This window comes from Procambarus clarkii, chromosome 53 (assembly GCF_040958095.1).
Source record: "Procambarus clarkii isolate CNS0578487 chromosome 53, FALCON_Pclarkii_2.0, whole genome shotgun sequence".
NCBI lineage: Eukaryota > Metazoa > Arthropoda > Malacostraca > Decapoda > Cambaridae > Procambarus > Procambarus clarkii.
Window position 1 is genome coordinate 26851211 of NC_091202.1, and position 27501 is coordinate 26878711.

Here is a 27501-nt window from a genome sequence, read left to right on the forward strand (position 1 = left end):
CCACAAAGGATGATAATTATAATGATTGTATTGCGGAAGATTGTTTAAGCGGCGTCTCAAGGTGAGACACGCCGTGGAGGGTCCAGGACGCCTCCCTCCCTCACACACAAGCCACCCGAGGCCTTCTACACCCACTACTGTCCCTCCAGCAGCTGGTGAGACGAGCTGAGGAGCTGAGACAGGGACAAGTGTGTATAAGAGTGGTAGAGACGGTGGCACGGAGCACAGTGCTCCCTCACTACTGTGACAAGCGGCGTCTTCCCAGCTTAATATGGTGAGCTTGGTGATTTAACCTTTGTTATGTGACTAACGGTTATATTATATTAAAGTTGTGTGGTTCTCTAGAGGTTCACAGTGTCAGGCTGAGGACAATATGTTATTGTGGGTTTTGTGTGAAACTTTATTGAATTTTATATATGGTGTTTTGGGTAAGCATGTTATTGCACTATATGCTAAGCTATATCACTGTTTGGTATAGTTATGCTATGCAAGATAAAATTGTCATCAGTGGCCTTGAGTGGCTCCATGAATCGGCCAAATGCAAGTAGCTTTATAATTAAATAACTCATTTTGTTGGGGACACAAAGCTTGTGTATACAGTATAATATATATATATACTTTAGGCTTGTATCAAGGACTCCCAAGGTCAAACTATTGACCTTCCCTAAGATGAAACTCCCACGACAATTACCTAACTCTCGGGTACATATTTACTGCTCTATGGTACATATTTAATCGAAGGCTTTAGATAAATTCAGAGATAATTCAGTTTAGTTTAAAATAAATTTAGAGATTGTGCCCGAAACGCTGCACATACTAGTGGCTTTACAAGATTGTAATTACCATATTATGTATCCTCACAATCCCAATGTACCTTCTTGTACAGTGTATATGCATAAATAAATAAATAAAATAAAACGTGCTCAATTTCTGTTCCACCTGTGATTCAAACGTGGGATTCCTGATTGCAAGTCCATATCAAAGCTAAAGCAAATTTATAGCAAGGTAGAAATCCATTACCTAACCAAAGTAGATGTACTGTATTGTGAATATTTTAAATATAAGCTGATGACAACGGCATTCTTTGGTTGCAGGCACATTAGCTGTTTGGTCAAAAGTATCAATTTTTAGTAATGAACCACTAACAAATCACTTTTCTGTACTTTTATAGTTCAGAAAAAATTTAGCAAACACCTGAATTGTTACTAAAATGAGTGTAGCAGGAATGGCTCATACTTTACCCCAGTGCTGTATACTTAAATTTATTGCACTGAGTGTAAATAACAAAAAAGATCCAATATTACATTATGGGTAGCATGAAAATCATGGCATATGTCAAAGATTAGCATACAGTATTTCAATTCTCTCCAGAAATGCCTAACAGTCATACATCATTTATTGGCAATGATTTATTGGCAAAAAAGTCTTTGCTCCATCCCTCACAGAGGCTTACCTGACTGGGTCAAGTCTTCGGACACTATGGAGACTACCATCTCTATAATGGTAATTACTAAGTGTAGTTATAGGATGAGAGCTATGCTCGTGGTGTCCCGTCCTCCCAGCACTCTTTATCATATAATGCTTTGCAACTACTGTACTGATGGTTTAGACCTCCACCACTTGCTCACTTAACTTGTTCCAACTGTGATAAGATGACGTTCTTCACATAAAGGTCCTGGTAGTACAATTGGGTTCATTCTCGACTCACAATTGTGAACTACACACAGAGATCACACTAACGTGATGCATCAAATGAACAAAAGCTCGTAGTTTGTCGTAGCTCAGTCGATTAAGGCAGCGTCTGGGATGCTCCCGGATGCAGGTTCGAATCCTCGTCACGGCCCTTGTGGATTTGTTCACAATTGTGAATTCTGGGTTTGAATCTTGGGCGGGACACAAATGGTTGGGCACATTTCTTATCACCTAATGGATCTGTTCACCTAGCAGCAAGTAGGTTCCCAGGAGTTTATCAGCTTGTTGTGGGATTGCATCCTGGTGGGGGTCAGAAATTCATTCTTGGGAGGACCTCGATATAACTTTAACGTGTATTGTACACTCTGGCTGCCTTACCCCTAATACAGTACAAATAATTATTATTATTAGGAATTATTATAGCTAGTACAGTAATGGTGAAAAGATTACCTGTTCTGTTACTATTAACTCAAGGAATGGATTGGATTCCTCTTGAACTGCTGAATCCCTACCCTATTGCCTTGCTTTTCCTCTGTGCATTGTAATGTAGGTGGAATGGCTAGGGCAGGGACCCCCAAGGTGGCCAGGCAGACCAACCTGGGGTCCCAGCAGTTAGCGAGAGCCCTCATTTGGTAGTTACAGTATCTGTGATGTCATGGAAGAGGTTTGAAATGGCTAAGTTTTAATAAAGTACAGTAATGTCACTCATTCTGGGCTAGACAGAGTAATTCCACATGACTTCTACTTGTTCCAGTGTGCTTTTCATTAATATTTTGCTTCAGTATGCCTTTTTCTGAAGGAATACTAATCTACAGTATATCATTTTGTGTTTTGTATTTTTCATGTGCTCATATTTGTTTTATTTCTTTGGCATATTACACTTTTTGAAATCCTCCAGATTATTTAGATTAGGTACTGTACTGCATTTATTGATGGTCATGTGAATTTCAGGATATTCTGTCGGCAGTGCACAGAAGCGACCTTGATTGGTTGGAGGCACACACCTTGCACAATGAAGTAGAGTGGCAGAAGTGCACACACAGTAAATCTGGTGACACTGCTCTCCATGTTGCTGCCATGGCTGGCTGTACACAGGTCACAGGGTAGGGTTTCCAACCACAGTGATACTCTATGACTTTGTATAGTACTATTACTTATTTATTGATATATATACAAGAAGGTACATTGGGATTGTGAGGATACATAGCATAGTAATTACATTCTTGTAAAGCCACTAGTACGCGCAGCGTTTTGGGCAGAAATTATTATGGTTACATTTCTTCTCCTAAATATTTACTGTTAAATGTAAAGTACTGGAAATATAAATGCTGTACTGTTACAAAATGCAGTGTTTTGATAGTTTTAATTTATAAGAGTTGTGTAATAGTGTCTTCCTTATTTAATCAGGAAGGACATAAAGATGACAGAATAGGATAAATATGACACCGCTTCATTTTGTTTAAGTTCAATTCACTCTATTGAATGTCTTCCTCTTCCAAATTGAAAATCAAGGAATGCACTGTTATTTAGATGAAATTTATTTAAACTAAAATAAAACACAAAAGACCAAATGACTGGGCAAAGACTGTTAATGAAGCAGACAGTGAATGTTTCATGATTGTCGAAACAAGGAATACTGTAGTGGAGACTATTAAACAAGTTTGAATTAGAGTACTGTATATACAGTGAACACTAACTAATATTGATGGAAATTTGCATGGTCTCGACTTCATCTTATGCTTACACAGGCATTAATGTTTTTTTTTTTTTTATCCCCACACTGTCACAATTTTGTTTTTTATAAGATTGTAAACCATAAAATTATGATTATGGGTTTCCTAAAGCAATTGATCAGTTAAAATGATAGATGCAGTACCTGCAACAAAGTAGGATATACAGTATAATTTTGTTGTCTAGAGTAAACAGGGTAATTAGGCTTTAGTAGCATCATATTCTTTCATTTTCCTCAGGCTGATAAAGTCCCACAACAAAATAAAAAAGCATAATTATTTTTATTCCAATCAGTGCAGTATTTTAATATTCTCATCACGGAGAGGCTGTCTGTATATACACTACCGGCAATTATCTTGACCAGGACGGTACCCCTTCATTGAGTGCAAAACTGAATGCCCTTAGCTGTTCTAATTTTCAAGGATGATAGTCAGAAGTATCATGTCTGTTCTGGGGCTATACCACACGAAGGTATGAACAGTATGGTAGAAAAAAATTGATTATACAGTACTGTAGATGATAAACGCCCAAAGAAACAAAAAATACATAGCTGTAGCCTTCTACGACGGAATGAAAGCTAGGAAAAGATTGGAAAAATGAAAATTCTGAATTTATAAAGCACTTGTGTAAATAAGGTACAGTACAGTACTTTGTTTATTAATAATATGCAACAATATATTTCCAAAATAATAACAAATGTATCGGTAATTATCTTGATGCATTCGCCTTCATTTATAAAGTTTGATGCAGTATTTTCATAAACATACTGTACATGTATACCATACTTTAACGAGTCTGTACAGAAGATTGTGGACAATAAATGTAATGTGTATAATATTTTGCCATGTAAGGAGAATTTTAAAATTGAAAAGTCATAAGCGCGAGGGTTTTAATAATTCAACATAGTGTAGCTATTATTGATAAACCCAGTGAAAATATTATTAGATACAAATGCAGCTAGTATATTGGCTGATTTATCATAAGTGTATAAGGAAGTAAAAGATGATCCTTTGTCATAAAAACTACTGTAAGTTTAAGGGTAAATTATTATATTTCAATACAATTGCTTGACCTGTATAATGGAACTTCTCATCCAGAATTTGCACAACAAATTCACAATTCATTATCAATTATCCAATTTCTCAAAATATTGTATTAAAGTACAGTAAACTATGACCTAAAGTCTTGAAGCTTAACTTTGGTTATACAAATTCTGCTTACTGGATATGTAAATTACTGGCTTGTAAGTAACTCTGAGATGTATCAGGGCATGGTCATATGTAGCTGTCCCTAGTTGAGATTTTCAGGGTACAAACTTTTTATTTTAAATATATAGTAATTTTATTCATTAAATATTCTTTGCAAGAAGAACTGATAGTTTCTTAATCTGAAATTCTTGGATTTCCCAGTTTTTAATATGCTAGAATTTGTTTTTACAGTTGGCTTCTCTCACATGGATGTGATATCTGTATAGAGCAACAGAATATGGATGGCAAACGACCATTACACTCGGCGGTTCAGGCATCACATCTTCCCATTGTGAAGATCCTTTTAGATCATGGTAACGCTTGAGAAAGATATTTTTCTTTAACACTAATGCAACGGGAATACTTGAATTTCAATCTCTAAAAATTGTTTGCATGCATGTAATGCAGCTTTTGTTCAATACACCTGGGGCATCATTCTCATCATTGGTGTGGTTCTCTTGTTTCTTGCTGCTTTCTACTTGGTAGCACAAAAATTAAAGCTTCTCGCATCTCTACAATGAACTCGTACTGATCCGTGGTTGTTTCTGTGAATGCCATCTAGTGTGTGCCTGGGTTGCTACCTGCCATGTTTGATGGTGGAGGACAGCCTGTTAAAACAGCAGGTGAGGTTACTCTGAGAGGGAATGTATGTTGAAGGTTGAGAGTCCATTTACACAGTGTAAACAGAATAAATGAGCAAGGCAAGAGACAAGAATTTAAAATAAATGAGATACTTCGTGAGAAGGGTAAATGGGAGAATGATGAAATAATCTGTGACCAAAAGTTTTGAAGGGGGTTAGTTGCATGGATCGGGAATGGATGAAATTGTAAAGATTAAAAGAAAGCAGGTATGATTATGATAATTTTAGAATGTTGCATTTGAGTGTAAGGAATATGTATTCATAAGTACATATGCTCAAGAATATGAGGAAAATGTTATAGGAAAAAGTAAGACAGGTATTCTGTAATAAATTACAGTATATGATTGTGGCAAAACAAGGAACAAGATTGTAGGAAAACTGTTGTTGGGGGATATTAATGCTAGGGTAATGAATATATATGGTGAATATATCAGAAAATGGGGGGGTGGGGGTGCCAGGTGTAAATGGGAATGTGTGTTGTCTGGTGGATGTGTGTTTGAAGAGGGGCTTGTTTCTATAAAAAAAATTCCTTGAGCTTAGGGTTCATACTGTACATGGAGGCAAAGGGAAAAGGATAAAATAGAGCAAGAATTTGTTTGTGTGTTGGTAGAAGACGTAAAGGTAGTATTCACCTAGTTGTTCTTGTGGGGGTTGAGCTCTGTTCTTTCTGCCTGCCTCTCGACTGTCAATCAACTGTAACTAACTACTAATTCCCCCCCCCCCCCACACACAAACACAGTAGTTAATAACTAGTTAATAGTTAGCTAGTTAACTAGTTAATAATTAGTTAATAGTCGGAGTAGTTAATAAATGGAATGCACTAGGAAGTGATGTGGTGGAGGCTGACTCCATACACAGTTTCAAATGTAGATATGATAGAGCCCAGTAGGCTCAGGAATCTGTACACCAGTTGATTGACAGTTGAGAGGCGGGACCAAAGAGCCAAAGCTCAACCCCCGCAAGCACAATTAGGTGAGTACAATTAGGTGAGTACACACACTCCAGGAAGCAGCTATGTAACAGCTGTCTAACTCCCAGGTACCTATTTACTGCTAGGTAACAGGAGCATCAGGTTGAAAGAAACTTTGCCCATTTGTTTCTGCCGGGTCCGGGAATCGAACCTAGGCCACAGAGTTATGAGTCCTGCGCGCTGTCCGCTCAGTTACGAGACCCCCCCCCCCCCTAGGTCTGGCAGCTGAAGTAGTGTGAAAGAAAGGAGGGTTAAGAGAAATGTCTGAGGACTCGGATCATTATGCAGTGCTGTGCAAAATATGGGCAAGCAGGTGGTGGATTTCTGATAAGAACGAGTGTAGCAAGTATCTAAATGCAGGGAAGTTACAGTTGAAGAAAATATAAAATCTCAAGAAAATAGGTAAAATATTAGGCAGCATAAAGTATTCATGTATATTCAATAGAGATGATGAAAAAAAAAATCAGAGCTGTAGATGTATGTGGTTTAAAGCTGGTGAAAATGGGTGGGAAAAGAGAAGTTCATTATCCTGAAGTTCTGTATAATGAAAGGAAGGAATGTTAGCATGTGAGTTAAGAAAGGACAGAGATGGCATACAACTCCCAGTCCTCACATGAAAGTGAACATTGGGTTTGGAAAGTGAGCAGAGTGCCCAAGAATACAAGTACTGTAGTAGTGGAATTTTTTGTTTGAAATAGCTGGTTTAAGAATGCAGTATGTGCAATGGATATTGTGAAGAGGAAACATATGAGATGTGGTATGCATCAAAGGGATGAGGAATTTACATGGCATTATGCAGTGGTGAAGCACAATATATAAAGGTGAGATGGACATGGTAAAATTTCTGAGAATTGTTTAACATAATGTAGAAGGGTGAAACAAAGAAATTAGATTATTAAGGCAGACAACCTACCTCTTTGAAAGAAAGAGTGGGAAATATATAATAAAAGAAAGGGTGTGGAAGGGGTCAGAGAGCTTGAATGAAAAGTTTGTGTGGTGATAGCCTTCTGAAGAAAATTCTGCTGTGGCCATTCCCTGATGGAGACCTTCTGAGAGGGAGTAAGGTGTCGGCATTATAAGGCTTTAATTACACCGTAAATCTATTGTGCATTTTAGCATAATCCAATTTTCTCCTTAATTACGTATCTGGCAGTGATACCCTATTGTTTTAGCATGTCTATATTTCTGAACTATCCCATTTGGCTACTCTAAGATAAGTATCTGCTCTCTTAGATTGAATTTATTTATTTAGGCAGAAAAGCACCATCGCTGCATGGATCTTTTCAAACATCCTTGTAGGGGGTCATTAAAGGTGCTAGGAACGCCTATGGAGGAAAGCTGAATCCAGCCCAGAATGGCCACCTGAGGAACATTGAAGCCTCAAAAGCTGACCTGGCATCACGGAATGAGGGCTTGCCTACGGAATGCTTGCTTGTCTGGCCACTCTTGCTGACCTGTACTGAATGGCAGCACCAAACACTCCTCGGGGTTCCCACACATGACCCATCTCAAATTGTTTCATATTGGTAATTTCTGGTGTGCGGTGGCATGTGGTATGTTTACAGAAGTGGCTGCATTTGGTCCATTGTCGCAGGTATTTGTGCTGATTATATGGGATGCGATGATGGACTATGTGTGACCTGTTGAGCTACTTTGTTCTACCATTCTCACCCTCTTGTTTTTGGGGCATGTGGTTCTGTGATACCAGTTCCATAAACTCTGGGAAGGTACTGAGGGGGCAACATCAAGGTGCATTACATTACACAATGCTCTATTTTTAACCCTGGAGCAATATCTTTTGTAATGCATTTCAAAATTTTGAAATTATTTATTATTATTAGTAGGGCTAGATGTACTGTGAACCCAGGAGTTAAAGTAGAAATGATAGTGTCTTTATCAGAGATTAAAGGCGCAGTAAAGTGTCCCTTTACACTTCAAAAAAAGTGGGGGGAAAGATTTGTTTCTTGAAGGGAAACCAGAGGTTCCCTTCTCTGGGGAAAGGAAGAGAAATAACTATTTATTTACACATAATTGACAAAAACAGTAATAGTGCTTTTTTATAAGCTTGCAAAGTAATATGTACTCCAATATTGAATGTAAATATGTTCCTGACACAGTTCAAAGGAAGTATCTTGAAATCCACTCCTTTGCTGGTACTGTACAGTGTTATGTCTGGTAATGTTATCCAGAAATAGTTTCAGACACTGGCAGAAAACACCAAAGTGCAATTTGATAACTGCAAGCTCCTAATACATTGCATAGTAAAGAATTAAAATATAGCAGAATTTTTGTCAAGGGTCCAAATTAATTCCATTACATCCATATAAATGTACTATAACCATATATATAAATCATATGTATAAAAACTGGTTAATGAAAACAAACATGTGAAGATAACCCCCATTACCCTGAGGATAAGTGTACGACGATAATCACACTTTAGGAGTTAAATAAATTAAAATACAATTTCCGTTATTCATCATAAAGCACACTAGAAAATGAACTGGAAACAGTTATGAGGTATGCTACAGTAATACATTTGTATTATCCTGCTTATAAATGATCATTCTCTCTTCTAATAATATGCATCATTATTTCAGGAGCCACTATTGACCCTCTTAAGCGAGCTGACTGGACACCATTAATGCTAGCATGCACAAAAAGAAATCTACAAGTAGTCAAGTATCTTGTAGAAAATGGAGCCAATCTTCGCCTGATTAACAAAGATGGCTGGACCAGTTTCCACGTAGCTTGTCGAGAAGGAGATGAAGAGATAGTAAACTATATTCTGGATATTGACAATTCGTTATGGAACACCATTAGTAAGAATGGGAGATCTCCTCTACACACAGCAGGTGAGCTAGACAAAGTATAACTTGATATAGCTCTCTACTTTCTTTATTGTTTGTTCTCTTCCTGTTCAATTAACTTTGATGTTGAAACCCCTGACCAATAAAAGATGGCTCAATTTTAGAGAACCAATCAGTGCTCTAGTGTTGAGCTCAGCCATTAGGAGTATTCCTCAGGCAGCTGTGGCAATCAGCTTGGCAAGGTGCAGCTGTCATCCTAGTTGGAAAAGGCAGACTGCGTTGTTGTAGTATGATACCTCTTATTGATGGTTTAGCAACTGTTGCATGTCACTGTCAGTGTTTTTGTAGGGGGGCCTTCCTGGCCCCCCTTCCCCCCACAGTCCTATGGCCACCTCTTGACATTGTAGTCTTCTCTCTTGACCTCTCTGACTCTTGCACTGGTTCAGAAACACTGCAACAATTCTATGGTGACTGGGTATAAAGGCACTGCAGTCACTGCACAATAGATTGTGGCCCCCCTTTAACTTGAGGGGGAGGGGCCACTATAATTTGATATCAATGCAGGTAAGCTGAACCCCCACTTTCACTGTAGCTTAGTCATGACCTTAATTCAACTGTCAGGCTGTTACTTTAATGAAACTCAATGTCCCTGGATTATCACAACTGCAATGTCTTGGCACTGCACTCCTTACCTTCCATGGCCAATCCTCTTGATCAGGGCCAGGGGTCAACAAACACATCTACTTATGACCCTATACATCTTTTCTCAATCTCTGGCAGCTTTGGTTTCATTTATTAAACAGTATACAAGATAGCAACTTCCAAATCAAATGTTATTGCTATAAACACCTTCATCTAAGGGCATTTCATCCTTCATCTTCATCTATAAACACCTTCATCATCGACATCTAAGAGCTGAATTAAGAATTATGCTTATGTGTGTTGTTCTTCCAAGCAATGCATGGACATGAGACCACAGTCCAGACGCTGCTTTCCAGAGGGAACTATATGACTGATGAGAGCGATGCTTGTGGCAACACACCACTGCTAGAGTCTCTCCGTATGGGGCACATGAACATTGCCCACCTCCTCATCTCGGAGCATCGGGCTTGTATATATTCCAAGGACAAGACGGGACGAACTGGATTACATGTCGCAGCTGAAGCTGGTCAAGTAGAAGTTGTCAAAACCTTGATTGAAGCATATGAAGTGGATGTTAATCTTTTGTCAGATACAGGTACAGTACAGTATATTAAGTGTAATGTGTAATTCATGGGCAAGTGTCGGTAACAAATGACACTTCCCTTTTTTGTTAATTTCTTGTGCATAAAATTTACTTATCATATGCTTCTAATATATTAATCTTAAATATTATGCTACTGTGGTAATTAATTATTATTACATTTCATTATCTGAATGTATATTCTTCACATTCTTGGTGTTGTACTTGCGCTAAAATCACAACCTCACTTTTATCATTGACTACAATAGAGGTAAAGTTATGAGGCAAATTTGTAAATATTGCAGGGATATTAAGAATATAGCCAATGCCTAAGAATGTATCCCTTTTTGCAACGGGGTTTGTTCCTCCAGCCAAAAAAAGTGAGACCATAAATTTGCAACATGTGCTAAAGTTTGCTACAATATGATCTAGGCATCCTAGCACAGTGAAGAAATGCAGGAGTAAAATGGAAAGTGTGATGATTGGGTGACTTACCTGTATCCACATCTGCTTTAATTTTTATTTTATTTTTGCTGTACTTCATTTATATATATTTAGTTTAATGAATTGTCTTGCAAGCTGTAAATAAAGTATCAGGAAAGATGACACATGTGTATATCTCCAAAGACAAGTGGTGATGAAGCTTGCCTCTATTGTCATTTTTAGAAATGACATGTTTAGAAATTTAATAACTTCAAACAGATAAATAACATCTTGCCATTATTCTTGCTTCTTCCTCCTGTCTACTGTTTACTGAAGTCTTCCACTTTACATCCCATCAAAACAATTCAGAAACCAATACTGAATAACAAGGAACTGATGTTTTTAACAATTACACAAATGCAGATTGTCAGTACAAGATTATTACTTATTAGGCAGTTAGCCAATATACATCTAGGTAGCATTGCCCCTTCCCCCACATTTGCTAATTGAGTGCCTTACATCCACAGTGAGTAAACAAAGCTAGGTGTGTGTTTAAATGTCATACTGTATACACAAATGTAGAATGGATCACAAACAAGACAAATGAATTCTAGGAATTAATATATTAGGAGAATCTTAGATATAATTGCATAGTAGCTAATTAATGGATAACTGCAAATACTGTAAGTACTTCTTGAAGCAACACATAACACAGATAACAAGCAGAAGGGAAGAGAATTAACTGGAAAAGTTAGACATGCTCTTCACGCAAAGCAAGATGTCAATTCAGGATACACGATATATAAAGCTGTTTGGAAAGACCATTCTGCTATAGTGCTCAACTACATAGTCAAGCTGAAGGAAACCAGGATACACAAGTTCAGATGAATATAGGTAGCAGGAGGGGAAGACTTAAGAAGGGCGAGACTTCTTACAGGAAATTCAGTAGGACTGAATGAAACCAGAGGTCAACATAGCCCATGAATGTGTAGAAAAAGACAAGTAAATTGAAAAGTTAAAATACTGAAGTTGGCTACAGGAGGACTATTTAAAAAATGATCCCATTAGTCTTTTTCTTTAACTGGTTTTAACTTCTGGTGAAAATTTTTAGCATTAGATGATAACATAAAGTTAAACACTTTTTGTTTTATTTTTTACTTTAATTTTCTTAAATTTGTATTGATTTTTTTATCTTTATATATACTGTACTATATAAAATATAATTTAATTATAGGAATGTCAGCTGTGCATTGTGCTGCCAAGGAAGGACAGACTGCTGTTATAGAAATGCTGGTGGAAATGGGTTGCAATATTAATATACAAGATGAGAATGGCAGGACAGGTAAGAGTGAATTGGCCCCCTACCAATATATTTTATTCTGCTTCTGCTTGTATTACCATATTCGTGTTTTTAATCTTCTTAAATGACTATTAGTTCTATAAGAATGTGTAATCATAACATAGAAAGTAACATCTTTTAGTTTTCATAATATACTAGTATTATTATGTCTAAGATGTCTAAGAATCTAAGCGGGAACTTCATATCCAGCCATTACTGAAGTAGCTTGTTTGTATCACGATCTGGGAGTTAGTCTGTGTTGATACTTTGAAGCACCAGTTTCTCAATGGGGCAAAATCTATTTGTCATTTGTTTTGGACCCTAGGGGATTGTTGCCTGAACATGGAAATGGCTAATTGGTCTCTCTCTCTCTCCATCAGTTGAATGGGGAAGGTGGTGGTCACTGCAAGTACCTTCACTTTTGGCTTCTTGCTTTTTTTTTAAGATTGCGATGGAGTGGGAGGTGGACGAGGCCTGTCGTTGTATGCGAGATGTTTGAGCATCTGGAGGCGTTTGTGCATGGAATTAGAAACTTTGGTTGTATGTAGCCCCAGCTTCCCAATATTGAAGCTTTTACACTGAATACCATGTCTGGATTGGAACCCAAGTAGTCATTTCAGCAACCCTCTCTAGTTCCCTCAACCAATATTTGTAGAGTTTCCATGTCTCCTAGAAGATTAGCAGTCAAACCTATCTGGATGATTTGAGTGTGATACCAATCTTTGCATATGGATTTTCTAATGGCAAAATGTATCTGTACCTATTTGTATCTGGTAGCAGGCATCCTTTTTTCACATTTGAAGCCATCTTCAAGTTGAGTTTGAGGTTACTTTGTGTGTGTGTGTGTGTGTGTGTGTGTGTGTGTGCGTGCAGTTTTTAATTTTCATCCACTCCTGATGAAGTGGCAGTTTTTGTTTTCACCCTGGTTCTGGTGTGTCTTCCTCCTTAGGACTGTTTGTATTAGGCAGTTCTCCTTTTGGCTCTGATGGCAGCCATATTTGAGAGCTTCATGCTCTTTGCTATTGGGTATTTTCTTGTTCCTCTGGGCTGTGTGATTGGTTTGTAAACTTGCAGACACCCACTCATTCATAACCAAAGATGAGCCTTTGCCTTATTGTTTGAGACTTGTTGATTGAGATTTTCAAGTAATAACTAGTTCATGCTAGGTGGCACTTCATAAATCATTGGGTCTTGTTATCCCCCTGTTTTAAGCACTGGCTCTCCCAAGTTATTCACTGGACTGTAAAATAAAGCTGGCCCCATGCTTATCCTAAAGATCATTATCTCCATAATTATGCTGTTTTGCAAGAATTTTTTCTACTGTAAAAACAATAGAAAAAATCTGTACTCTACTCCAATAGGAAGTACAGATGCACAGATTTTTGTATATTTGACAAGAAGCGTTAGAGGTGAACTCTGGACCACAAGCCGGAGTGCATGGGGGACTGTGTGTGAAACCCCTGGTTTGGGCCATGATTGGGAGCCTCAGGAGGACTAGTGGATTCAGTGGAATCCCAGGTTGCCATTGCTTTTACCCTGTTGTGGTGTAGTGGTCTAGGGTGTTACTTGTGACTACCAAGTGAATGGGTACAAACCCTCTTCAAGGCTCCTCTTAATTTTCTCAGTGGTATATCACCTAATCTTTATCAAATATTGTAATTGCCCCATCATAAGTTTTAAATACTGCACAGTATTTGAAACATCTAGGAACATACCCTCCAGAGGAAGCACTATATAGGCTACCCATTAAAAAATAAATGTCTGGGAACATACTATATTCTGTAGTATGTTCCCAGACATTTATTTTTTAATGGGTAGCCTATATATTGCTTCCTCTGGAGGGTATGTTCCTAGATGTTTCAAATACTGTTCAGTATTTAAAACTTATGATGGGGCAATTACAATATTTGATAAAGATTAGGTGATATGCCACTGAGAAAATTAAGAGGAGCCTTGAAGAAGATTTGTATATAGGATTACTCAACCCTAGGTTACTGAGGAGGATACAGTATATAGGGTTACTCAACAAAGGAAACATCTTAGGCTGCCATCAAAGCAAACAGGTAGATGGATATTATATTTATTATATAAGCATTTTAATAAAGGACAGTCTAATCATAATTTGACAACTTCAGTCTCATGTAAATATTTTTTAATTTATCTAGTGCTTGCTAAAACATGTGAAAGACATTTAATTTGTTAAATACTATATATCATTAGAGAGCATGTGAATATAAAATTGTTGCTTTAAATCATAGAACAGGAGCCCTATCTTGGCACTTTTCATTGTCTTTACAACCCATAGCTACTTACTTTGATAGACAGGAATTAATTGGATCAAATCTCCGAATTGCCACCCTTTACTCCACCCCCCCCCCCCCCCCCCCCTTCCTGCCCAGTAATTTACTGGGTTTAATTTTGGAACACAAAATATAGTTAAGCTTTTGTATTTGATCTTTGTTTTTCTGGAAACATTATTTATTTTCTTTGAGTTAGTCAAATATGATTTATACTAGGATCATGGAAAATGTTTGGAAAACACTTACCTATTTTATATAGCTCTGACCTATTTTGACCTTATACATCAAATGGTTATGTTTAAAGGTTTTACTATACAAGGTACCTTATATATAAGGTACAGGGTACCTTACAGGGTACAGTATATATAATTAAATGGATTTTTATTTGTTAATATTTGATTACTATGTGCAGAAGTCACAATGTGACTGAAGATATGATGAACAAACCACACTTCAGAAGATGGAGAAATTACATTTTCGGTCCATCGTGGTCCGTACATTATCACATACGACTTGATAACGGTCCAGGATGGACCAAAATGTTGTCTTTTCTCCATCTTCTGATGGGTGGTTTGATCATCATTTGATTACCATTTCGTATTTAAATTATATATTACAGTATTACTTATATTTTTAGCACTGTGGCTAGCCTGTGGCTCACAGAAGAGAGCATGTGCACAGAGGTTGGTAGAACGTGGAGCAAAGGACACGGCTGACCACAAGGGCACCAAGCCATCTCACCTCATGCCAGTGTTGTCTGCATTCTAGGTACAGTGCATTTTAGTGTACATTTTAGTACTTTTGTTTTTGAATGTGTCATTCATGTGGACTTAAGCTGACTTTACACAAATACCTGTAGTGTAGATTTGTCAGCACTATTTTTTTTTAAATTCAATAAGCTAAGTATTCACGTTCATATACAGTATACTTGTAATGGTACAATTACTTGGAGGAAGTTTCATAATTTATAGTTTAAATATCTTCAGTGTCTTTACTTGAATGTGACATAACAAAAGTATTGTGTGATTGCCACATATCAACGTAGAGTATAAATAACTGGTATATAATTCACATGCAAAACACAAACATGCGAGTTCGTCACTGTCAAAGTATATTTTATTAATAGGTCTATATTAGATTGTTATATATAAATGAAGTAAATAGGTTTGGCAATTATAATATAAAGAGATACCTTGCAATGTTAACCACAGCATTAAAAAAAAAATACCAAAGTAAAATTCCAGTTGGATGCCTCTTGGCATTCTTCAATAGAATATGAGTTATAACTGAGTACTGTGTATTTTCAGATACCTTAGAGCTTGCTAGATATATACTGTGAATTGTACATAGAATCAATAACATCTTTATATTTTTCCATAACAAAATGCCTTTTTATTTTGAGGGTATTGTTCAACTCTCCTGTTGACTGTGAGAAGTCCAGTGGTAGAAGTGTCCACCGCTGCACTTTCTGAGCATTTGATACAGAATCCTCCGTGTTGTACCTATAAAAACAAAAACACTCGATTAGGTCACTTATTATAGACCCACACAAAGGCTCCTCTGCACTAATTAATTTCAGTTTCTCTACAATTGCTTCAAGATCCTAGAGGGCTACACAACATCAGCTGTCTGCGTGATTAACTGGCCAAAACAAGTTCCTCAGCCAGAAGGCTTTCACAGTGGGGAAGGGAGGGTACTGTAGCATCTCTTCAAATATTACAACTGCTTGCCCCAAGAGTAAGTGACCTCATCTGTCCTCCACCAAAACACGGCTGTCATACAAGTGGCTAGTCAGGGATTGGCAAACTGCTGATGGTTGCATTGATCCTTGCCACAATCGAAGACTAAATCCACAGGAACTGTGATGAGGCCGGGCGTTCCCAGATGCACGCTCTAATCAACTACGCTGCAACGTGGTCAAACGAAGTGCAACCTGGGGGAGGAGTACTGCTGCACCCTCAAGGTTACCAAGGTTTCCACTGAAACCGAACCGGGGTTTCACACAATTCCCCCATTCACTTGGGCTCTGTTGTCCAGTAGTTCTACCTCTGACACCCCTCTTTCAATATACAGAGAAATGACATTAATGTGACATCATTGAACAAATCCTGAAGGAGCCGTGATGAGGGTTCGAACCTATGCACCGGGTGTTCCCAGATGCACACTGTAGTCGACTTGAGCATGCATCTGGGAACACCCGACGCATAGGTTCGAATCCTCGCGGTTCCTGTGGACGTGTTCGACATATCATGATAATGTGATTTCTCTGTGTATTGAAAGAGGGTGTCAGGTAGAACTAGTAGACGACCGAGCCAGAGTGCACGGGGGGAAATTGCATGAAACCCCGGTTCGGTTTCAGTGGAAGCCTCGGGATCCTTGAGGGTGCAGCAGTACCCCTCCCCCAGGTTGCAATTCGTTTGACCGCGTTACAGCATAGTCGATTAGAGCGTGCGTCTGGGAACACCCGGCCTCATCATGGCTCCTGTGGATTTAAAGTTATAATGACCTGTAACTTGGCTACACCTAATTTTAAAATGTATGCCCATAAGTGGAGCAGTGTCTCAATACAAAGTAATCACACTAGTGTGATGTAGCAATGAGAAAATCTGTAGGAGCCATAATGAGGATTTGAACCTATGCGGTGGTGTTCCCACGCGCACGCCCTAGACAACCAGGCCACGATATGGTAAAAGGATTGCAACCTGGAGTTCTGCTGAACACACAAAGCTTTCCCTGATACTTCCACTGAAGGCAGACCAGGATTTTCACACAATTCCCCCCATGCACTCTGGCTCTGTCATCCAGGAATGTTCTACCTCCGACACTCTTCTTTCAACACACAAAAGTAGTGTACTGAACGAGGAGCATCAGACGTAGAACATTCCTGGATGACAGAGCCAGAGTGCATGAGGGGGATTGTGTGAAAATCCTGGTCTGCCTTCAGTGGAAGTATCAGGGAAAAACCTTGTGAGTTCAGCAGAACTCCAGGTTGCAATCCTTTTACCATATCGTGGCCTGGTTGTCTAGGGCGTGCACGTGGGAACACCACCGCATACGTTCAAATCCTCATCATGGATTCTACGAATTCTGTCAATGTTCTTCCCTATTGCTACATTCATACTGCAACAAAAGCTGGTCAAGCATATTACAGTACCTATATGGAAATAAAATATTTTTAAGGTTAATTTTGTTTTATGCTTATTTTCTCTCCTGACTTTTATACTGAATTTTAATTCAAATTTAGTACTGTACTCAAGATATTGATAATACTGCTTATTATATTCCTTCATTGTGTCTAAACACTTACTTTTCAATTCCTTTATTTATGATTGTAGCTAGAGTTCCTTTGGGGTTCGTCTTAATCTCTGCTAAAGCATCTCCTGTTGTTTCTATATACAAGCCAACCTCCTTCATCATGGCCTGGCAGGGTTGAGTTAAGATAGGAAGTGGTTCACCCGTTTCATCGTCTATTTCAGCCTTCAGTGTTAGAAGCATTGATAGATATCTGTTCGAGAATGTCAAAGAGAAGTTAACTAGGCTATACACATGAGAGATGAAAACAATGAGTTTAGCACAATATTTTTTTCCCACAAAGGCATGGTAATTCCTAGTATATGAACACCTAGATCCAAAGCATCAAAACCAATACGTGTATATCTACATACTATGTTGACCATCTTGATGTGTAAAAGAACCTCACAGATAGGCCCAATAATTTTTGTTTAATAAATTCTCCCTGTCTCTCTCTACTCCAATGTAGTTATTTTATCTTATCTTATCTTACTACTCCACAAACTGAAATTCACATTGGCATGAAATTCCATTTGTATAGAATAGACAGAAGTGAAAAATGGGTAATGTACTACATGATATTTCAAAGTTGCAGATCTTTCCAAAATGGTTAAAGGATACTAATGTTTCAACAAATTAAAAGAAGGCACTATGCCAGGGGTGACTTTATAGCATCATCTGTCTGTCTGCATCTGTCATCACTAAATCTGCAGGATATTCAAAAGGGGCTAAATTTCACCGCAGATGCCAATACGAGAATAACAAATCCTTAAGGGCCGTGACGCAGGTTCGAATCCTCGTCACGGCCCTTGTGGATTTGTTCATCGGCTTACTACTTATTTTCACTATTCACCACTATCGCTGTATTTTCTTACTTTGATTCATTTAAATTTCCATCTTCCACACATGTTCTCTTTTCCCCAAATTTTAATAGGCTGACATTGTCTATTCCCGTCAATATCTTGTTCAGAATAATCGCATCCCTTACATCAATGTTTATCTTGCGTTTATCTTATCTTTATCTATACCACTCAAAAAATTACCGTATGTTGTAAATGCTACCTTCCTATTCATTTTCTTGCAATTTTATGAAAATAATGAATGCAAGTCACAGAAAATAAAAATTTGGAAGCTTACTTTCTGTGATCTCCGATCAGCACAGCATTACTGATAAATGGAAGAGCTTTCTTAACTGATTCCTCAATGGGCACTGGAGGTATATTTTCCCCTCCAGCAGTGATGACAAGTTCTTTAATACGGCCGGTGATGTAGAGGAACCCGTCTTCATCGAACGACCCAATGTCACCAGAATGCAACCATCCATCATCATCAATCTATGATACATGTATGTGAAATAGCCTACTGAAATAGCTGTTTGAATGTTATTATTTAATATTTCAAAAGTGCCTATATCAAATAAAAAGTGTAATATGCATTTTGTCAAAACTTAAAAAAATCACCATTATAACGAGAGCACGTACCGTTTTGTTGGTCTCCTCTGACATTTCTAGATACCCCATGAAAATATTTCTTCCTTTCATACATATTTCTCCCTCTGCTGGTTTCAAACCCTCATAGTATTCTAGACGAACAGTAGTTTGTGGAAGTACCTGTTAATTGGTGAAAAAAATTATAATTTGCTACACTTAATTTTCCCAGAATAAAGTTATTGACAGGATAAGAATAATATTTACAAATTTATTTCCAAACTCATAAATATTTTGTGTTAAATTTTTGTTGAATCAAAACTTAATTTAAATTAAAATTATATTTCTATATTAATGTTAGATTAATTTGAGTAAATTCTTGAAATTAATTTTCTTATGCAAATGTCCAAAAAACAGAACTCGAAAAACAAAAATCCCCCTCCAAAACCCCTGCACATAGCCTAACAAAATACAGTACGGTATTAGCAATCACCAAACAGTAGACTATCAGTCCCCCAACAAAAAACTTCCTATCAGCCAATAAAATACTAAAATCGCCCAAGGAAAAAATCCCAACAAAGGTTGTAACTTTGCTACAAAATTATTATGTTTCCAACTTCAATTATTTGCAATCACATTCAATTTGCCTTACCAAGAACACCTTATATTTTTTTTATTACAGGTATTAATGAATTTATAGAATTATTTGGGAACATTTGGTAAATATAATTTTGTTTTAGCCAATAAAAAATGCAAAATGCACCCCTCTCCACCCCACCCCCCAAAAAATGCCCAACAAAATGTTACTGATGTGTATGACATAAAAGGGATGGACCAAAGATTGAACCTTGAAGTACCCCACTCACCCATTTCTCCAGTCAGAATCATATCCATTTACGACAACCCTTTGCTTTGCTGTAACCATTGTTTTATCCATTCTATTATTTTACCATTTATTCCATCTGCTTGTAATTTCTTGGTCAGTTTATGTGGCACCTTATTAAAAGCTTTTAGAGGTCCATGTATAATATGTTTACTGTAAGTCTATAGCTCAAGCTCTAACTTACATACCACTGAATAACCCCCAAAATTGCTGAAAATATCATGAAACTTTCTTGTATTTGTTAATTACCTTGCCAACACTTCCTACTCTAAACATTCCTGATTGAAGGTAAGACATGGAACATAGGCTCAGACTTTCAGACAATCCATAACCTTCCATGACAGGTAGGTCCAAGCTCATGAAGTACTCAAGGACTTCCTTGGATATAGGTGCAGCTCCTACAAATAAAATAAGATTTTTATGGGTATGGAAGTGCCAGTATGTTTTGGCAAATTTCATTAAAATGTGTAAAATTGCTACTGTAGTGCAGAGTTCTATTTTCACTGCTACATTTCTAATGGTAACGTATCTTTGACTTTGAAGTATATGGTAGTAAACATCAATGTTTATTTATATTAGGCCTTTTGGATGCTATCATTAATAAAATTTGAAGCAAGGAAAACACTTACTATTACTGTGCATCACATAAGCCAGAGTGTGTGGAAGAGTGCGAGTTGAGTGACAAGAGAATCGAATGTGAAAGTCGAATGAACATAAGTTGGGTGTCTGTGAAACTATAGAGAATTGTGAAATGTAAGTTTTAATTTCAGTAAATCAAGAGAACAGAAGTGCAGGTTGTGAAATTGCTGGTATCCTTGTCTAGAATCTGGACATCTAATTGTTTGTCCTGAATACAGTATTTCCCTGTGGATATCCAATAGATGGACTATCCTATTTACCTGCAACTGTGTGTCTAGTTAAGGATCTAGCTAAAAATCTGTTACAAACACATTACAGTTTACAGGTAAATGAAAAATATACATATATTTATGTTATTTAAATAAGATAGAAAATATAAACACAACCAAATCAAGAGCCTGTACTCATATATGCAAATGACTGACCACTTACCTGAGCAAAGAAACTGTGCTCGACCCATGCCAAGTGCTTCCTTGACCTTGTTGATGATGAGCGCTTTGGCAAGTGTATTGGCCATACTTTCATACATTGTTAAAGATCTGAAAAACAGAGCAACAAGTGATACGAAACTCTCCTTTGGCCCCCCTCGGTACACCGAGCCAGGGTCCACATAGGGCATTACCCTCATAGTCCTGTGCCCCAACATGACAAAGATGTTTGTAAATAATCTTATGTAGTTTGGGAGGCGATAGGGTAATAATAAATCAATCAACCTGAAGACAACCACTCTATTAAATAAAAGAGTGGAACCCTATTACTGAACACCCTCTTCGTGAAATGACCGGAATCCTTCTGCTAGTTAGTCATTACACCAACCACCACCAGGCAGCAACACTAGCTATCCAGAAACCAGAAACCCTCACTTAAAAGTCCAGGCCACCCAAGCAGGCATGGTAAGTTTGAACTTCAAGGGTGGGAATGGGAGTGACCATAGGACTTAACTTCCTATATCCGAGCAAGGAACCATTGGACTATTTCCCAAGTCTCCTCAGAGCAATGGACTACAGGAAGAACATAAAAAGAGACAACTTATTGAAGCTAGCACCATAAATCAGGACATAGAGTACAAAGTGAGCCAAAACAGAAGACAGGAGCACCGGCACTGGCCCAAGACTTCTGACAAGTCTGGTTGTCAAATCACTACAAGAAATATTTAAAAGAAAATGAGTAAAACATCTGGAATGAAATTAAAGAATATGACAGACAATATTGTATTTAACAGGAGGATTCTGTGTACCAAATCTACAGAACTTTCATGGCAGGGGCCACAGAGATCATGGAAGAGGTTTGGAACGCCTGCATCTGCCTGGATGTAAAAAATGAGAGCAGCAATTTGAGGAAATGTTTGGGAATGGAGAAATGTTACTAGTGGTGTACCATAGGGTTCAATACTAGCAGCAATTATGTTCACTGACTATACTGTATAAACAATCGAGTATACCCAAAGGGATTTCAGAGTGATACTGTAAGAATATGTTTGCAGATGAGGGAGAGAATAAGAGAATAAAAGACTGAAGACTGTCATGTCCTACAAAATGACCTAGACAAAAACAAATGGAGCAACACAGCAGACGAAATTTAATGTAGACAAATGCCACATAATGGACTTAAAAAAAAAGGATAACAGACTTCAGGCAAACTACAAGTTATGTGAAAAGATTATAAAGCCCGGACAAAGATATTGGTCTATTAGTGTTCTGAATAGTAAATTGTGGCCAAAGGACCACATTGAAGGTATTGTGAGAGTTGGCCCACATGGAGTATCAGCTAGGGTGCTGAGAGAACACACTGAGCTGAGCACTCCTCATCAATTGATTTTTCAGGCATATTTGTGCACAGGAGTATTGGCAGATATACATGTATGGAGGATGGCAAACATGGTCCAATTTACAAAAATAGTAACATAGAAGACCCTCTTAATTATAAAGCTGTATCATTGACTAGTGTGGTGGTCAAATCACTAGAAAACTAATTAAAACCAAATGGTAGAACAGCTGGAGAGAAATGATACAACACAGTATGGTTTTCGAACAGGAAGACCCCGTTTAACAAATCTACTGTACTTAATTTTTATGAGAGCCACAGAGATTTTACAGGAAAGAGATGGCTCTGTTGACTGTATTTATCTAGACCTACAAAGGCTTTTGACAAATTCCCACGTAAGAAGCTGTTCTGGAAACTGGAATATTACTGCAGCGGTGACAATGAGACTTCTGACATACAGTATATGAAAATTTGTAATAACTGACAGAAAAATTAGGTTTTTTCAACACTCCCTTCATGGATGCCTTCCCTGGTGAGGTGGTGAAATGTCACCACTCCCTGCACCTCTGGTTGAATGAGGCCAGGTTCTGGTTCTTGATCTCCGGTAGGCCTAAAGAACTCCACGGCCGATGCGAACTGATAGATGGGAACCATCTCGGCGTTTAGCTTCATGGAGCCACAAGCAGCCCCCCCCCCCAGAAAACATCTCCAGACAAAAGAAATGCAGAGATTAAATTATATTTTTGCATTATTCTATTACACCTTCCTATCGACAATATCTTTCCGTGTCTTCCGACACCTTTTCCAGTACGAGAATGGAAATACAGTATTTGCACTCCATTTACAAAGATGCACTAAAAACATTTAGTCAAAGAATCAAACATCACTGTTCTAATCATGAAGTTTCATTTCCCTGAAAATTACATGGGTATAAAATTCAAACATTGTTTACCTCCCATCTCGAATGGCATTGTAGTAGTTCAGTCCATGATACTTGGCCCATGATGCTAATTTTTTTTTTAATGCACCAACTTCAGCTCCTTTCTCTTTCATCTTTTCATAAATTTTCTCCCACACCCTTGGCACGGCAAAAACACAAGATGGCTGTGCCTGAAAAAAATAAAATAAAATAAAAAAATCTTCATTTAAGTAAGCAATACACATTAGTAGTCTACTGTATATTCTACATATCTATTAACATATCTCTATTATTTTTAGATCTTGGGAACCATTAGGGAGCATGCCTTTGCATGCCTTCACAATTTTTAAATGGAACACTATACAGTACAGTAACTGTGGTATACTGTATCCTAATCACAGCATCACATGTACAGTGGTACCTCGGAATGCGAGTGTCCCTGTATGCGAGTTTTTCGGAAGACGAGCAGGATTTCCTCGGAAAATATGTCTCGGAAGGCGAGGGTTACCTCGGAACGCGAGTTTGTCGATACGTGTACAGGCCGACTGGCGCGTGGTGGCATGGCGATCGCGCCTCAGTTTACCAGTGTCTCGTATCCAGTGACTATCCCACCTGAATTCTTCCCAAGGATTTACAGTTTTTTATCGTTTTTTTTTGCCATTTGAGCATAAAAGTTGTCATTATATATCTTGCCATGGGTCTCAAGAAAGCCATTGGTAAGGTTCAACCTAAGAAAATAGCTGTGAGCAGAGGCAGTAGAGGATGTCCCTTCTTGATTAAGAAAATGTGTGAAGTATGGGAAGAACTGCAAAGTTTTGTTGAAAAAACTCGCCAGATAAAGCTGTAGCAGGCCGTTGCATTGACCTTTTAAATGATAATGTGATGTCTTACTACAGACATGTGTTAAAATGTAGGGAAAAACAAGTGTCATTAGACAAATTCTTAGTAAAACAAGCAAGTCCTAGTGTTATGCAGGCAAAATGTGCCAGAGTGTGCATACCAGTGAAGTCCTCACTGCCTGATGTGATAATGGAAGGGGACTCCCCTTCCAAACAGTAACTCCTCTCTTCCTCCCACCTCCTCACCATCTTCCATACGCCTACAGCATTCAACAGCAAGGTAAGTAATAACTTGAACATAGTTTTGTAGGTTTATTTAGATGAATTAGGTATAAAAATTTAGTTTGATGTGGGGTTTTTGGGGTAGTCAGGAACGGATTAATTCATTTCCCTTTATTTCTTATGGGGAAATTAGCTTCGGAATGCGAGTTTTCGGAATACGAGGCGTCTCCAGGAACCAATTAAACTCTTAAACTGAGGTATGCCTGTAATTAATTTTTGTTTAAGCATGCCTCCATCCACACAGGATTCTTGCCCTGGCCATTAGGTTGAGTACCTGGAGGTTCCTAGGCATTGGGTCCTTGCGTTGTATTCTTAGCCATGGGGATTGTATCTTACCGGGAGGGATCCGGTAGTATAGTTGGGTTCGTTCTCGACACAATCGAGAATTCCGAGTTAATCAGCTCGTGGGGTTGCATCCTGGGCGGGGTCAGTAACTCGACCAGGGAAGGGGGTGGGGGGAACCTTGATAAAAGCCAAAATGTGCACTCTTTGTGCTCAGCACGTACACTGTCATTCTCTGTTGTCAAACACTGTGGGGCTCTTCTGAAATTTCTCTTGCCATCTTTTCTAAACTTCTTGCCCTAGTCTTTGGATGTGCTGCCCTCTGCCTTTCTGGCTCCAGGTGGTGGGAGTTGTATGCCTGGAGTGGTTGTTTTGTGTGGCCCATGCCTACTAGCACCTTGCTCTTTGCCATCTGAGCAAGGTGCTTCGAGTTTTCAAGGAGGGGGGGGGGGGGCAATTATCAGATCGTTAATTTTATCCTAGTCACCCCAATTCGTGGTTTCCAGTCCTCTAGTCCAGTTGTCGGTTCTCAAGGCTATTTCCAGTCACCATGCCTGGTAGCTTGTTTTCACAGTCACTGTCAGTTAGGAGGCAGCAATGTCATCTGGGTTGGGATTCTGCTCCATCATGGCTGGTGTGTTCCCATTGAGCTACCTCTGTTTAAATAATTCTTTGTTGGGATAATCTTGTCTACTTAAGCATTAAGCATTTCCATTATTTTTACTTTTTCTATAGTGTCTGTGTTCTGTTTCCAACTTGGACCTCTTTCCGACCTTCTACAAAGGGACACGTTTGAAACACTTTGTATGCTTCAGCTGTCAATTGTTCTAATTAAAACATTAATTAGGTCCTTTTAGGACCTGACAAGCCCTGACAAACCCCGACTCTGTAGAGTCAGGGTTTTTCCTTGGGGGGCATTTCTTTTCCTGTTTCATCCTGGTTTTGTTGCTTTTTGGCATTCTGTCTTGGCTGTGTCTGGTCCAGTTTGTTGTTCAGATACCAGCTACCCTCTGTCAGCCACTTCTTGCCCCTGGGTCACCAGCATGGTTTTTCTTTTTACTGCTTTGGCTGCAATTTTTGACTTCTTGGTCTATGGCTGCTGTCTGAGCTTGAGATTCTTTTTGTAATCTGTCTAGGGGTTGGGTTTTGCCTGTTTTTTGGATGCCTCTTGTTCATGCCATGCCTGTGGGGGCCCTTAGCCAATTCAGTGTACTGTGGAAGCTAACTTAATACAAAAAATTTCAAACCTTATTAATTTTATAAAATATATAAGTTAAATATAGTATCACCAGAAGGTAATTTAATCAATATTCTACAATATATGAAATTAATAAACTTTTCTGCTATGTACATGTATCATTATAAGATGTATGCACAATACAATGCAAGTTACAACCATAAATAAATACTGTACTGAATAATCTAACTTTCTTAAAAAAGCCTTGTTCGTGCAGACATTTGAAAATAAAATTAAACTCACTTCAATTAGTGTTTGTAGTAGCGATCCCTTTAAGGCATCAGGCTGAGCAAAGTAGACCGTAGCAGCAATTGTACAGGCTAAATATATATCCAGCATTTGGGCTGCAAGGTGACTCATCGGAAGGTAGGATACAATCACCTCGTGGGCAGACTGAAGTTCAGCTTGATTTACATGGTATTGTAATCCTCCCCAAGTCAAATGATCTTGTGAAAACATAACTCCTTTGGGAGGACCAGTTGTACCTTAATAGAAATGTTTGAAAGAATATTAAAATGCTTATTAAATGATTAAATCAATGTAAAACTCCTTAAGCAAGTTAGGCTTGCATTATGAGAGAATTAATAAGCTGTCTCTCTTTGTAATAATTTAAAGTTATAAATATATATTTAAATATAAATATATTTACAGTCAATAAATTATTGACTATAGAACTATACCAGATGTGTAAATCAGTGTGCAGCACTGGTTAACTGCAGACAATGATAGTCGTTCATTTAGGCAGATGTCGTTCTCTGCCAAGCCCACAGCCATCAGCTCAGCCCATGACAAGACTCCTGGAGCACTGGGTACACCCAACCACTGGATCATTACCTGAAACAAAGCATTTATGTAATTCAATGTAGACAAGTGCCTCTAGATTTAAATACTAGATACTCTAAATCTTAAAAAAAAAAAAAAAAAAAATCCCTGTGGCTCTGTACTATATGTAATCTTTACATGACTGCACATACTGTGTGCAAGGACACAATGGGATCATACATGTGGGAACAGCAGAATGTACAAGCACAGAAAGCAAGCGAGTTGCCTGCCACCAAGACATTGTTAATTGAACAGATTTGCTAAGTCAGCTAAAAATTAATATAGATTCAACTTTCTTTTTATAAACGAAAGCTTTCTTTTTATAAAAAGAAAGCAGATAGCTAATGATATGTACTTGAATATACCTGACGGCCACTAACACTTTAGTGGCCTTGACGAGGACAGGAAGTTCAGCTTGTCAAAGGTTCCCCATTTGCCCTGATATTTTTCAGTTTGATTTTAAAATTTAACAGTTTTGGCATTTATGAATTCAGCGGGTAGGCAGTTCCATGGGTTTATAACCCTGTGGGTTAAAAAGCCTATCCTATTCTCAGGTCTACACTGTGGCTTGTTGAGCTTGACACCATTGCTCCTTGTTTGTGTTACATCTGACCTTTTGATATCCATTACAGAACAGGTTGAAACATAAATGCTATATTTTGACACTACCATAAGGGGTGACATTTGATTCTGTTGCCAACAAATGACAGCATTTACCAGTTCCAAGCACCTGCATTGAAA

General features: G+C 38.1%; 2 protein-coding genes across 6 annotated transcripts in view; one reads left to right on the forward strand and one right to left on the reverse strand.

Moving 5' to 3' along the window:
* LOC123767161 (ankyrin repeat domain-containing protein 16) lies at window positions 1-17560 on the forward strand. 2 transcript variants are annotated; one of them, XM_045756716.2, is made up of 8 exons: window positions 1-274; window positions 2644-2795; window positions 4863-4984; window positions 8882-9136; window positions 10047-10328; window positions 11971-12078; window positions 15013-15143; window positions 15955-17560. In XM_045756716.2, the coding sequence occupies exons 1-7, from the start codon at window positions 272-274 to the stop codon at window positions 15141-15143; spliced, it is 1053 nt and encodes a 350-aa protein (XP_045612672.1). In that variant the 5' UTR covers window positions 1-271; the 3' UTR covers window positions 15955-17560. The 2 variants fall into 2 exon arrangements, with proteins under 2 accessions (XP_045612672.1, XP_045612670.1); XM_045756714.2 differs by having other exon boundaries at window positions 7-274; window positions 15976-17560.
* Window positions 14143-27501, reverse strand: part of LOC123767158 (long-chain-fatty-acid--CoA ligase ACSBG2) — a 20451-nt gene continuing 7092 nt past the window's right edge. For all 4 annotated transcript variants that reach the window (XM_045756708.2, XM_045756706.2, XM_045756705.2 and 1 more), the window contains exons 6-14: window positions 26619-26772; window positions 26182-26423; window positions 23332-23489; window positions 21048-21154; window positions 20226-20374; window positions 19148-19276; window positions 18804-19000; window positions 17683-17880; window positions 14143-15877 (exon numbers count right to left, since the gene is read on the reverse strand). In XM_045756708.2, the coding sequence (XP_045612664.1) occupies window positions 15688-15877; window positions 17683-17880; window positions 18804-19000; window positions 19148-19276; window positions 20226-20374; window positions 21048-21154; window positions 23332-23489; window positions 26182-26423; window positions 26619-26772 (1524 nt within the window). In that variant the 3' untranslated portion in view covers window positions 14143-15687. The remainder of the gene's footprint in view (window positions 15878-17682; window positions 17881-18803; window positions 19001-19147; window positions 19277-20225; window positions 20375-21047; window positions 21155-23331; window positions 23490-26181; window positions 26424-26618; window positions 26773-27501) is intronic.

Excerpts from the sequence above, each read along its gene's own strand:
- LOC123767161 (XM_045756716.2), top strand. Across the intron at positions 2,796-4,862 it reads GGCTGTACACAGGTCACAGG|TTGGCTTCTCTCACATGGAT; the intron begins GTAGGGTTTCCA and ends TTGTTTTTACAG. Across the intron at positions 10,329-11,970 it reads TAATCTTTTGTCAGATACAG|GAATGTCAGCTGTGCATTGT; the intron begins GTACAGTACAGT and ends ATTTAATTATAG.